Here is a 13,712-nt window from a genome sequence, read left to right as displayed (position 1 = left end):
CAGAGGGACCTAGACAGTTTAGGAGAATGGGCAAGGAAATGGCAGATGAGATTCAATGTAGGGAAATGTGCAGTTGTACACTTTGGAAGAAGAAATAAGCAGGCAGATTATTATCTAGGAGGAGAGAAAATCCAAAGCACGGAAGTACAAAGGGACTTGGGGGTACTCGTGCAGGATACCTTAAAGGTTAACCACCAGGTCGGATCGGTGGTAAAGAAAGCGAATGCTATGTTGGCATTCATTTCGAGAGGTATAGTGTATAAAAGTAAGGAAGTGTTGATGAGGCTCTATGGGGCACTAGTGAGGCCTCATTTGGAATATTGTGCGCCATTTTGGGCCCCACATCTTAGGAGGGATGTGTTGACGTTGGAGAGGGTTCAGAGGAGATTTACGAGGATGATTCCAGGAATGAAAGGGCTTAAGTATGAGGAGCGTTTGTCAGCTCTTGGACTGTACTCGCTGGAGTAAAGAAGAATGAGAGGGGACCTCATAGCGACATTTAAAATATTGATAGGAAAGGACAGAGTAAATGTGGTTAGGCTGTTTCCCTTGGTGGGTGAGTCCAGGACCAGAGGGCACAATCTTAGAATTAGAGGGTACAGTTTCAAAACAGAGATGAGGAAAAATTTCTTTAGCCAGAGGGTGGTGAATTTGTGGAACTCCTTGCCACGTACAGCAGTGGAAGCCAGATCAGTGGGGGCGTTCAAGGAAGAGATAGATAGATATCTAAATAGTCAGGATATCAAGGGATATGGGGATAAGGCCGGTAATTGGGATTAGAATAGTTTTTTTTTTCTTCTTCTTCCCCCATTCCCCATTTCTCATTTCTATTTCCCTTTCCTTGGAGCAGACTCGATGGGCCAAATGGCCTGCTTCTGCTCCCTTGTCTTGTGATTTTGTGATATGCAGAAAGGCATGTCAGCAGAAACTGTACCTAAAAGTGAAATGCAAATCCAGCAAAGCTGCAACAAGGCAAAAGTGCATGCAATAAATAGAACTTTCTGAGCTGACCTGGTTGTGGAATCAGTATGTTGCAGTCCTGATACAGAGTCATGAATGGTGGTGGGTATATCAGCAGCTAATGGAAGGCTTCAACCCTAAAAACTGTCCTATCAGTGTTGCCAAAGCTGCCATGCAAATACCAAAGATAATTTCAAGTATTTCAATCATACCCAACCAAAATTCCAAAGCGATGACCATTTCAGCCTTTTTCTCAAATCTCTCCATCACAGGAGCCATTTTTCAGTCATTTGAATTCACTCAACATAACACCAGCGGCATTGGATACAACAGGCTAAGCAACCAGACAAAATCCCAGCCATAATTAAATCATAAAATGTTGGAAACATTTGGCAGGTCAGGCAGTAATTACTGAAAGAGGAACGAAGTTAACATTTTAGAACTGGGAAACTAATAAAGCAACTTAAGTCACAGAGAGTAGGGGGTGGGGGGGGGAGGGAGGGGGGAAGAGAAGGGTAGAACAAAGGAAATATCTTCACCCAAAGGACAAGCTGTTCAACAAAGTGGCTGATCACCACTTTCTAAAGAATAATTAAGGACAGCAAATGCTGATCATGCCAATAAGGACTACATACTGAAAAATTAATTCAATACAAGGAAAAGCTTTCCCCAAGGCATAAAAATTGATAACCAGGCGAGTTAAGGTAACTGGCAAATGAACCAAAGCAGAAATGGATTTAAACATAACATGATCTATAACATGCCGCCTGAAAGACAGATGGAAATAGATTCAGTAGAGATCCTGAAAGAATCAATGGCTTTGTTCTGTACAATATTGTATTTTGTGCAAATTCTAAATCACAGAGAGGAAACACTATGGAAGTAGAAATAGTGACTGGGGATAAACAATCACCAGGGACAGAATGTCACACAAGTTTAATAGAGCATCTGGATATATCCAAGTTAATTTCAATGCATACTTGACCAAGGTCAGCAATTTATTTTATCCCACGTTCAAGTGCATTAGGGTCCTTCAATATGCTGGTGCAACACCAGGTTGATTGCCACTGAATTCAAAAGCTCAAATTCCTTTCAGCTTGAACAGAAAGTTTCATTCAATTCTCATTCCAAATTTTTAATTGGTTTCTACAGCTTATCATAACAAAGTGCAAACCTGATAGCTTGAAATATTTCCTGTAATCTATTTCAGATACATTGCTGAATTTGATCTCCAATATATTCTTCTGAGCTTCTCCACTTGCTATTTCATGTAATCACAACGGAAACAGCAAGGAGACCATTCAGCCTACTATACCCATGGCAGCTCTGTATTAAAGAAACTCCCTTGTTCCACCCATCAGCCCTCTGTGGTCTTACAAACTACTTTTTTCACCATTTATCCAATGCCCTCAAAGACCACAATACAAGCTGCCACCAATGCATCTGCAGGAACCTCCAGATTCCAACATCATGCAGGTTTTCCTTGTGTCACTCTAATTTTCTTCCTCTATTTTATAACCTCAGCCAAATGGAACTGCCTCCCACCATCCACTTGATCCAAATCCCTTATTTTATATATTTCTCCCAAATCTCTCCTCTGCCTTTTCACTAGAGTCCCAGTCCCTCTGAACAAAAATTTCAATGAACTTTCAATGGATAATTCAAGTATAAACACATTGAACAAAAGTTTGAAAATCCATGTTACTACAGACTTGCATTTATTCCTTCTCCATTGTAGAATTTAGATACAAAACTAGAATGCATAATCTTGATTGACCTTTGAACCAAGAAAGTTTCTACTGAGTGATGCTATTTGCTGTAAATTGATGACCATTGATCCAGCTCTTTCCTTCCCCCACCAATCAAATTCGTGCAGCACCTCTGAACTGGCTTATGTCAAGACAGTCAAAGTGCATATATGCTGCTTCTGTTCTGCTTATTGTTAAGTAGCCCAAAAGTTTAAACATTTGTCCTCAACAAGCACATATTGAAAAAATTCACCTCATCGGGAGTTTCCTTGGACTCTGGCTGGTTTGGAGCAACACGACGTGCTAAGGCACCTGGACGAATGTTACTGAGGTTAATCTGCCGTTCTGGCGGAGGTCCTCCTCTTGGCTGGCCACGAACAATAATTGCACCACCTGAAAGCACCTGGGAAACAGAACAAATCCTTATTATGAAGCTACTGTTGGGAAATTGAAGGACTGGAATAGTTTAGTTTTACTGATTCAAGTCAAAAATCGCTGCAGCAAAACACTGAAGATTAAAAAAATGTTTATGTATCTGCTAACACTGTCAATTAGATAAGAGCCAGTTGTTTCATATTTGTTGAATTATGGGAGTGGGTTAATGAGGGAATGGCTGGAGTGGAGCTCCCAAAACATAACAGTTTCAATATAATGCATATTTTTACATGCTCAACCTGCTCAATGACCTTCTAATGGTTCTCCATAGAGCAATGGCAGAACTCTACATAGGCAAGCTGGCATCAAAATGATTGCTTAGGAATATGGTAGAATATGTAATTATTCTAATTAGACAGAAAATGTGTGCAATAATTAGAGCATTACATAACGTAAATAAGAACAAGTGCAGGCCCTTTGAGCCTGTTCTCCCATTTGATAAGATAGTAGGTCATCTTATCATCAACTCTAATTGCCTGTATGATACATAACCCACAACTCCCCTCAAGTTCAAAAATCTCTCATTGTAGCTTAGCACTGTACACACAGGGTTGTAATACAAGTCAACAGCCATAAAGAGAAAAAGGAATAAGTAATGAGTGATAAACCATCAGGTCACTCACTCAAGTCCCACAACTTCCCACTATAATATTCAACTGTAGTATGAACAATTCCATTGTTTCACCTAAAGTGATGCGACTTCCTGTCCAGATTCATCCATTGCTTATGCATTGGTAACACCCTATTTATACATCCAAAGCATTTTCTTCAGACTGCAAGACAACCTCTAGTTTACCTTTATGATCCCAAAAGCTAATTGAAATTAACCATATTGCTGTTGCACATGTACTTTATTGATTGGATAAAAACAGTGGTGTCACAAGAACACATCTCAACTTAATTACTAAATCCTCTTTTCAATATAATGCAGAACTTTTAAAAAAAAAATAAGGGGGCTTAAATTGAAATTTAGTTCAAGGTTTAACCTACTAGATCTATTGCTAAATGAAGTTACATCACCAATCAAGACACTGCAAACCCATATTGGTCTGAAATTTCCAACACTAAACACCAAATTGGATTTCACTGGTCTTGACTGGAAATTGGATTTCAGCCATTTTTACATGCAGAAAATAGAAGAGAAAACTGTACACAGGATTTGTAGGCATGAGGAACTGTAGAGATGATTTTAATCGGATCAAAGGGTTGTAATCCCTGCAAGGGTAAAGCAACCTACAAAGAAAAACCTCAAAGTCCTACAAAAAGGATTTAATTTGGGTATAACAAAATACTGTATCAAATCAAATGCCCATGGGTACAAGCTATGCCCATCTCCCTTTGGGAAACATGGAACATCTTAGTTTCAGTTCTACGTCTCCATCTTTCTCCCTCTTCCCTCCATCCCTCCCCCTCAACCCCCATGTACTTTTGATTGTATCAATGCTGCTTCCTGCAATTATACAAAACTTGCTGTAAATTTCCAAATAGCTCACATTTTCACAGGATAGATCTTGAACTCTTCACTTCGCTTTCAAACTCACCATCTCCAACTCAGAAGGACAAATTGTGTAGAAGTGAAGCAAAGATGTGTTCCATGTTCCAAGAGTGGAGGGGAAGGATGAGTGGAAAGGGAAAGGAAAAGAAACATCTAGAAATCAGGATTTTTCCACATAAATACCAGTCTTTTCCTGCATATTTGTTCAAGAGGCTTAATGATGATTTCAAAGATACGAATATCAGCCATCTACCAAGGTTTGTAAATTTGTAGTTCCAGACTGGAGTAAGTCCAGACAGATGATGATTTTCTTATTTGTTATTTAAGAAAATTGTTCTAAGGTGATTTAATTGCCACTAAATAAGCAGCGTGTTAACTTTTCAATTCCTGGAGCCAAAGTGAATGCAAAACTAAACAGGAGTGTGCTCAAATAGATTCAGACAGTGTACGCAGTCTGCATGAAGGCTGACCACTATCCCTGGTTGTAGACTGCTATCAGTGTAGTCTATTGTAGAAGGTTGAAAAAATGTCCAATTACATCGGAATATTGAGCTTAGATCTGGTCTTCTTATTTAAGAGATATACTTGTCACAGAATGCGTCAATTGAAGATTCACTAGACTATTCAGGGATAATGAGTATGTCTCATGAGAGATTTAAGCAGATTCATCAGTCTAGAAGAAATGAGGGACAAATTTATTGAAACAAAAATTCATGCAGGGCTTGACAGGATAAATACAGAGATGATACTTCCTATAGCCAGAGTGTCCAGAACAAGGGGTTATTGTCTCAAAATTAAGAGTCAGCCATTAAAGAGAACAAATTTCTTCACCCAGCAGAATCTGTGGAATTCTCTTCCCCAGAGAGGTGTTGAGGCTCGGTCTCTAATTACACACAATAAATTAAAAGATGTTTACCTATAAGGGATCAAGGATTAGTGCAGGAAAGTGACACTGAGGTTAAACACCAACCCTGATCTTATGAATGACAGAAGGTATAAATTTAAGCGGGCTTAAATTTACTGCTCGTTTTTTTTTACAGGAATAAGGAATCAATTTAATCCAGCTCAAATTTATCTTAGAGGTTATTACTAAAGTAATAGCAGGCCACTTCGAAAAATTCATGATAATCAAGCAAAGTCAACATGATTTTGTGAAAAGGGAGTCATATTTAACCAATCTGTTTTGGAGTTCCTTGAAGTAGTAGCATGCGCTGTGGATAAAGGGAAACCAGTGGATGTACTAAGATTTTCAGAAGGTATTAAGATAAAGGGCCACATCAAAAAGTTCATTGTGTAGGAAGTGACATAATGATGTAGTTTGAAGATTGGCTGGCTTGCAAGAAACCCATAATTAGGTTTATTTCTTGTTGGCAAGTCGTTAGCCACAGGGATCAGCAGTACCCAGACCTCACCTTTTTACTATTTTAAACAAATAACTTGCACAAAGACACAGCTGCTAAATTTGCAGATGACACCACAAGTAGAAAAGCAAGTTATAAAAAGGACATAAGGAAGCTATAAAGAAATATAGCTAGGTTAAGCAAGTGGGCAAATGGGAGTATTGTGTGCAAAAATGTGAAAATTGCCTGTTTTGACAAAAAAAAATAAAAAGCAGCATTTTATCTAAATAGTGAGAAATTGCAGAGGGATCTATTGCATGATTCACAAAAGGCTGGTATGTGTGGCAAATCAGCAATGCTAATTGAATGTTTTTGTTTTGAATGCAATAGTGGGAGGTTATGCTTCAGGTATACAAGGCACTGGGGAGACCACATCTAGAACATGCTGTAGAGGACAGGACTCCATTATTCAAAGGATGTTACTACATTGGAATCTATGTGTGCAGCCAGAGGAGATGGGTGAGAATTTTAATGAATATTTCTCATTAGGTTTAACTGTGGAGAAGATCATGGAAGCCAAGGAAATGAGGCAAATGAGTTGTGATATCTTGAACCATATACAAATCACCAAAGAGGACATATTAGCAGTTTTAAAACACATTAAAGCAGATATGTCCCCAGGTCCTGACCAAGTGTATCCTTGGACCTTGTGAGAGGCTCTTGCAGAGATATTTGTTTCATCTTTAGTCACAGGTGAAGTTCCGGAAGACTGGAGAGTGGCTAATGCTGTACCATTATTTAAGAAGGGCAGCAAAGACAAGCCAGGGAACAACAGACCAGTGAGCCTAACATCAGTGGTATGCAAGTTACTGGAGGGGATTCTGAGGGATAGGATCTACCAGCGTTTGGATAGACAAGGACTAATCAGGAATAGTCAGCACAGCTTTGTGCATAGGAAATCATGTCACAAATCTGTTGGAGCTTTTTGAAGAGGAACCAAGAAGATAGATGTGGGCAGGGAACTGAACACTGTCTATATGGACTTTAGCAAGACCTTTGACAAGTTCCTGCATGAAAAGCTAGTCTGGAAGATAAGATCTCATGGGATCCAGAGAGAACTAGCTAAGTGGATACATAATTGGCTTAATAGTAGGAAGCAGAGGGTGATGATGGAAGGTTGTTTTTTGGACTGGAGCTCTACAACCAGTGGTATGCTGCTGGGATCAGAGCATTGTTATTCATCGTCAATACAAACTATTGGGATGAGGATGTACAAGGAATGGTTGCAGATGACAAAAATAGGTGGTATTGTACACAGAGAAGATTATCAAAAATTACAGGACTTCATCAGAATTACCAAACTTCATCAGCTTGATAAGTGGCTGAGGAATGGCAAGTGGCATTCAATCTAGCTCTGTGCAAGGTGTTGCATTTCTGCATGTATGACCAGAGTAGGACTTGTACAGTGAATGGCAGAGCTCAGGGGAGTGAAAAAATAAGATCCCAAGGGGTCTTGACAGGGAAGGAATGGCAAAGACGTGCCCTCTTGTGATAGAATCAAGAATTAGGGGGTCACTGCTTAAAAGGGGTTAGCCATATAAAGCCTATGTGGCAAAATTCTCTCTCAAAATGAATGAAAGTAAGTGAAAACTAAGCCTTTGAATAGTTTTCAGGCTGAGGTAGATACTTGATCAGCAAGGGGGTGAAAGGTTACCACAGGAAGACAGGAGTACAATCTGATCAGCCAGATCCCATTAAATTGTGAAACAGGCTTAGGGGATCAAGTAACCTACTCATCTCCAAATGTCATATTTTTTAAATACAGATATTCTCAAATTATTGTCTACAGGGAGTCGTATATAAAGATTAACCTTTTTTACCAATGATTTTGATCGCTACATATGCCAGATACAGGCCATCCCCAGGTTACAAATGGCCAACTTACAGACAGCTGTGCATACAAACTTGCTCCCAAAACATTATTAAATTCAGAAGTCTGACATACATTTGTTCCCTCGAATAGTAGAACTAGTTTCCTTTCTCTCTTTTAGTAACTATTCTTTCTGATTAGTCTTGTGTTTTAGATGCCATTCACTGCAATACTGTGGAGATATAATTCCCATAGAGTGATTTTTGTGCATATTCTGACTTGGACAAAAATCGACTTAAGGACACCTGTTAAAAACAGAATCCATTTGTTACTCAGGGACAGTCTGTATGCATCTCTGCAACAGCTTGCACACTTGTTGTCCCACTCTAATTATAAATTGAAGTCTAGAAATAAATCACCAGGAATCTGGAAAACAACAATACTTGAATTTGACACCCGAGCACTGATGCTCAATTAAATGCGAATGACATAGACTTAAAGGTTGAATACACTCAGCATATTACAGTGGCACAATTAAAGCCTCACTCAAGGAAAATCTAGTAGTATAGGATGGATCTTTCACTTCGGATACAATTCAAATTCAGCCAAAAAAAGTCTCCTTGATGTAATCTGAAAGCTTCCCCAGAAGTTCTTAGAAACTGTTCCTAATTTATCACAAATTGATATCACATTCAAAGGGCCACTGGGTGAGAAATATTACACTGCAACAGGGGAGCTGCTCTTTGTGGGAGTAAAACATGCAAGCAATGCCTTTTGCCAACACTGTTGCTCAAAGTGGGAGTAATTCCACTTCCCAAAACCAACATCTTTCTATTTCATGAATTAAAACATTACTCCCCCTTCATAACATTTTTCGCCATAATTCTCTCCTTCCTGCATTGCAATACCAGCATCACTTTGATGCTTCATCCAGAGAGCTAGACTCCACATGTATCCTGAACCAATGAAACCAAGTTATTTAACCACTGCAATTTCACATCTTAACCAAAGTCCAATCATGAGGAGGAACTCCAAGTTATGCTTCTATCTGTCCTAGATGAAATGTAGCATTCAACACGAATGAATTTACAACTACCACCCAAGATATTTTGGACTGTAGACACCAATATCAGTCACTGACTATCAATATTCATTAACCTAAGCAAGCAGAACAGTTTGTTTAAAATTAGAACATCAAAACACTGCAAACAGCAGGACAACTGAGAGTTAAGGCTGATATTAAAGTACTAAAATCAAAAGCTAAATCTAGTGCTGTAACCTTTGGGAACATTTCATGAAGCAATTTCTCAAATGTGGCGATGCGATATTGTATAGGGTGGCAAACAACATTAGAGAATTGAAACTATTCCTAACCAAGGCACAAAATTCTCAGGTACAAGGGGAACAATCATATGGAGGATGAAAATAAGTATTCAGTTTCAAATCTCATTTGACTAAAATGTTTGCATTTCTTCTCTTGCCTCCCTTAGAACACTTGATTGTGCAAGGAGAATGTCTGCTTTTAATAGGAAAATATTTAATAAGCAAACAAGACTTTCTAGTGATCTGAAAAACCACATTCAATTAGTTAAATCTCCACCAATTTAATTTTTACTTTCAAAAACACATCGTTAGGCACAACTAGTATTCAACAATTGGCAAGAATTTTCAAATCCCCTGCCATTTTGATTCTCAATTCAGTATTGCACATACACAAATTAATTTTCCAGTCACAGTTAATCATTTACATAGTAATGTATTAAGATCAAGTAGTGACACATTTTACCAAGCTTGTGGCTGCATGTACCAAACATTAATCTTCATAAACACATTACTGCCATAAAGATTTAAAAGAAATTTAGCTTGTGTTTGCTTGATTCAAATATGATAGTGCATGAAATTGTGAGCTTGTACATTCAGGTCATATTCCAATTATGCACAATCTAGGCTGACATCTCAGTATTGCCTTAAGTTGAAAGCACTGCCTTTTGGACAAGACATCAAATTGGTGACACATCTAAGTGAGGCACCATCTGCCTGCACAGGTAAACACGAGATCCCAAAGCATTGAAAAGAATAGCAAGGAACACTCCTTAAAAAAATAGACAAGATTCTTCTTTCAACCAATACCCAAACATTTATACATTTGAACTTCGATATGTGGCTCTCCCATCAAACTCTTCCAAATAATGCACCTGAAATATCACAAAAATACAAAGAAATAATGATTTTTTTTTAAATGGGGTAATCCATACAGATTCAAGGCTGCTCAGTCACTCAATACTTTGGTTGATCCCCAATCTCAACACTCCTACTCTATCTCCACATACTTTGTTTTCCAAAAATCAATCTTGGTCTTGAATACACAAAGATTCAACTTCAAGAAATTTTACATTTCAGTGCTAAGTGACTGACCTGCATGTTCCTGATAATACACCTTATTCATAATATATACAATAAATACAATTGTTTCTCATCTTTCTGTTTTCAATGAATCATCAATATACTATCTTACAATGCATCAACATCACTCATGTTTCTGCCACGTACCCATGAAGAGTTTGGGAGGATGCTACACAGGGCCCAGCCCTCAGTGACTAGTGATAGGACCCTAGATTGTGGTCCTTCCCCACAGAGTCATTGGGGTGGCTGCATGGAGCTTCAGTGCATCCCTCAGCACATACTCCTGCACCTTGGAATGTGCTAGTTGGCAGTATTTGCAGGCAGACATTTCTTTTATGAGAGACAATGTACCCAGGCTCCAGACTCTGGGAAACAGACTGTCTGTCCGTTCCTTGTGAAAATTCAAGTAAATAAGGAAATATTTTTCATTTTATAAACACCCATAAATACAAAATCATTCTACCCACATTTTCTTCATTGTATATCTCTTAACCCCCTCAACCTCGTGAACCTTTGCTGCATTACCAAAGCTGACCGAATTGCACCAGGCCTTCCTTGCCCTCACACTTCAACCCCTTGGCAATAAAGACCAACTTTTAATTTACATTCTAATTGCATGCTTACCTACTTGTTACTTTGTGTTCATGTACAAGAAAATTCAAACCCTTTGAACACCAACATTTAGAAAGTTCTGGCCATATAAAGAAATATTCCACCATCCTATACTTCCTACCAGGTTAGACAATTTCATATTATACTCTATCTGCAATATACTTGCCAAATCATCCAAAATGTCTAGATAGCTTTGCACCCACCCCACAACATACTTTCTGACTCAACATTGTGACCAGGTTTGCTGACAGTGCAATACACAATAATGTGAATAACTCACTGGTATAAACTAATCCTTGGTGAACCCCACTTACCAAACAGAAAGTGGGTTTTTTCTCCACTGAAATATCAATTGCATGAGCCCTTGTTTTGCATGCCAAACACTTTATGAAAATCCAAATATTCTACATCTACTGGTTTGCCTCTTATCAACCTAGATACATTACACTTCCAGAAAACTAATATTTGTCTACCATTTTATTTTCCTAAAATCCACAATGACTCTATCCAATCATTATATGAGGGTATTGTTACATTATGTCTACTACCAGATTTGAGCCCATTCCCCATCTAATGACACAAAGTTAACTGACATACTGTGCCCCACCTTTTTTTCTGAACAGCAGAAACTCCTTTGGCACCTTTAAATCCACAGGAACTATTTTGCGATATGTGGATTTCATTCCTAGTTTCTACAGCAATAACACAGAGATCAGCAATATTTATCTGTCTGCTGAAATAGCCCAGTGACAAATGTTGCCCAGGATGATACATTTATTGGCCAACATTGATCCTAACCTATCACAATAGAACTCACAGCCTTGAACCAAGAGTATCTCTGAAAATAAAATTTAAAACAAATATTTCTACAAAGATCTTAGACCAACCAGTCCACATTGAAAAAGTTAAAGGCAATAACACTGCTCTCTCACAGCCGAGAATATGAACTTTCAATACGACACCTATGCTAAACAAGTAATACACACATTCGTTATATTTGTATCCATGCTCGACTTCATTTAGCAAATAATTAAACACACATATTTGCATCCCAAAGTTTAACACAATCCCCAAGGAGTTCAAATGTTTAACATCAGTTTCAACAGAATTAGTTTCCAGAAAAGTCACGAGTTGTCTCTATTACCCTGAGCAAAGATGTGCCAATTCATTGTTAAAATGGTTGAAAATTTACTTTATGACTTATTGAGCAGTGTCTCACTGCAGTTCCAAGACAAAGACCAAAGTAGTTCCAGGTTCAATCACAAATTTGAGTTGGAACATGCCCTTCAGCCCACAATGTCTGTGCCAAGCATGATACCAATTTAAACTAATCCCATCTGCCTGCACATGGTCTATAATCCCTCCAATCCCTGTCTGTTTATGTGCTTGCCTCTTAAAAGTTGCTATCATATCTGCTTCCATCATTGCTTCTGCTAGTGCTCCAAGCACTTACCACTAAAAAAAAAACTTGCCTCAAGTCCTCTAAGCTTTTCGCTCCTCACCTTAAAGCTAGGCCTCTAGCATTTGACATTTCTATTATCTACCTTATCTTTGTCTCTCATAATTTTATACACTTCTCAGGTCACCCCTCAGCCTCCAAAACGACAAAGAAAACAACCCAAGTTCCCATAACATCTCCTTATAGTTAATACTCTCTCCTCCAGGCAATATCCTGGTGAACTTCTGTTGCACCTTCTCCAAAGCCTCCACATCTTTCCTAGAAATGCATAAAATACTCCAAATGTGACCTCAAAGGTTTATGGAGCTGCATCACGACTTCCCAACTTTTATACTCATCACCCCAACTGATGAAGGCAACCATGCCGTATGCTTTCTTTACCACCCTATCTATTTTCACTATCAGAGAACTATGGACTTGCACTCCAAAATCCCTCTGTACATCAATGCTTCTAAGGGTCCTGTCATTTACTGTATACTTTCCTCTTACATTTGACTTCCTAAAGTGCAACGCCTCACATTCATCTGCATTCAACTCCATCTGCCATTTCCCTACCCACATTTACAAATGGTCTATATCCTGCTGAATCTTTTGACAACCTTCCTCAATATCTACAACTGTGCCAATTTTCATGTCTTCTGCCCATATCAGCCCATGATATTTGCATCCAAATTATTTTAGAGGTCCCAGCACTGATCCTTGCAGAACACCACTAGACAGACCTCCAATGAAAATAACATTCCTCCAACGCTACCCTCCGCCTTCTATGGCTAAGCCAATTTTGAATCCGATCTACCAACTCTCCATATATCCAATGTGCCTTAAGCCTACGAGAGATCTTGTCAAAAACTTTACTAAAGTCCACGTATAAAACATCCATTGCCCAATCCTCATGAATCATGTTCATCACCTCCTCAAAAAAGTCAATCAAGTTTTTAAGACATGACTTCCCCCACACGAAGCCATGCTGACTATCCCTAATAAGTCCACGACTTTCCAGATGCAAGTAGATCCTATCCCAAGGATCTTCTTCAATAATTTTCCTACAACTCACCAGCCTATTATTTTACGATGAGAGTCAATTCTTTTTTCAACTAGCATCAGAACCCCGAGCTAAATAGAGGAATATCAGCCAAGATTCTGCCCCATTTGATAGTGTCATCAAGTTATGCAACACTGAAACAGGCCCTTCAGCAGATGGAGTTTAATGCACAAGTGTGAGGTGTTGCACTTTGGAAGGTCGAATGCAAGAGGAAAGTATATAGTAAATGACCGGACCCTTAGAAACATTGATGTACAGGAGGATTTTGAGTCAAACTCATCCAGGCCGACCAAGATGTCTATCTGAGCTAGTCCCATTTCCCTGAGTTTGGCCTCTTTCCTTCAATCC

At 38.8% G+C, this 13,712-nt stretch overlaps 1 protein-coding gene across 1 annotated transcript in view; it reads right to left on the bottom strand.

Annotated features, from left to right (window-relative positions):
* snd1 (staphylococcal nuclease and tudor domain containing 1) overlaps positions 1–13,712 on the bottom strand; it is a 746,083-nt gene that overhangs the window by 730,347 nt on the left and 2,024 nt on the right. Inside the window, exon 2 of the mRNA XM_052034288.1 lies at positions 2,962–3,111. Within this exon, the coding sequence (XP_051890248.1) occupies positions 2,962–3,111 (150 nt within the window). The remainder of the gene's footprint in view (positions 1–2,961; positions 3,112–13,712) is intronic.

The sequence above is a fragment of the Pristis pectinata genome, chromosome 19 (genome assembly GCF_009764475.1).
Source record: "Pristis pectinata isolate sPriPec2 chromosome 19, sPriPec2.1.pri, whole genome shotgun sequence".
Classification (NCBI taxonomy): Eukaryota; Metazoa; Chordata; class Chondrichthyes; order Rhinopristiformes; family Pristidae; genus Pristis; species Pristis pectinata.
The sequence above is the reverse complement of the archived record's forward strand: the minus strand, read 5'-3'. Positions and strand labels throughout refer to the sequence as shown.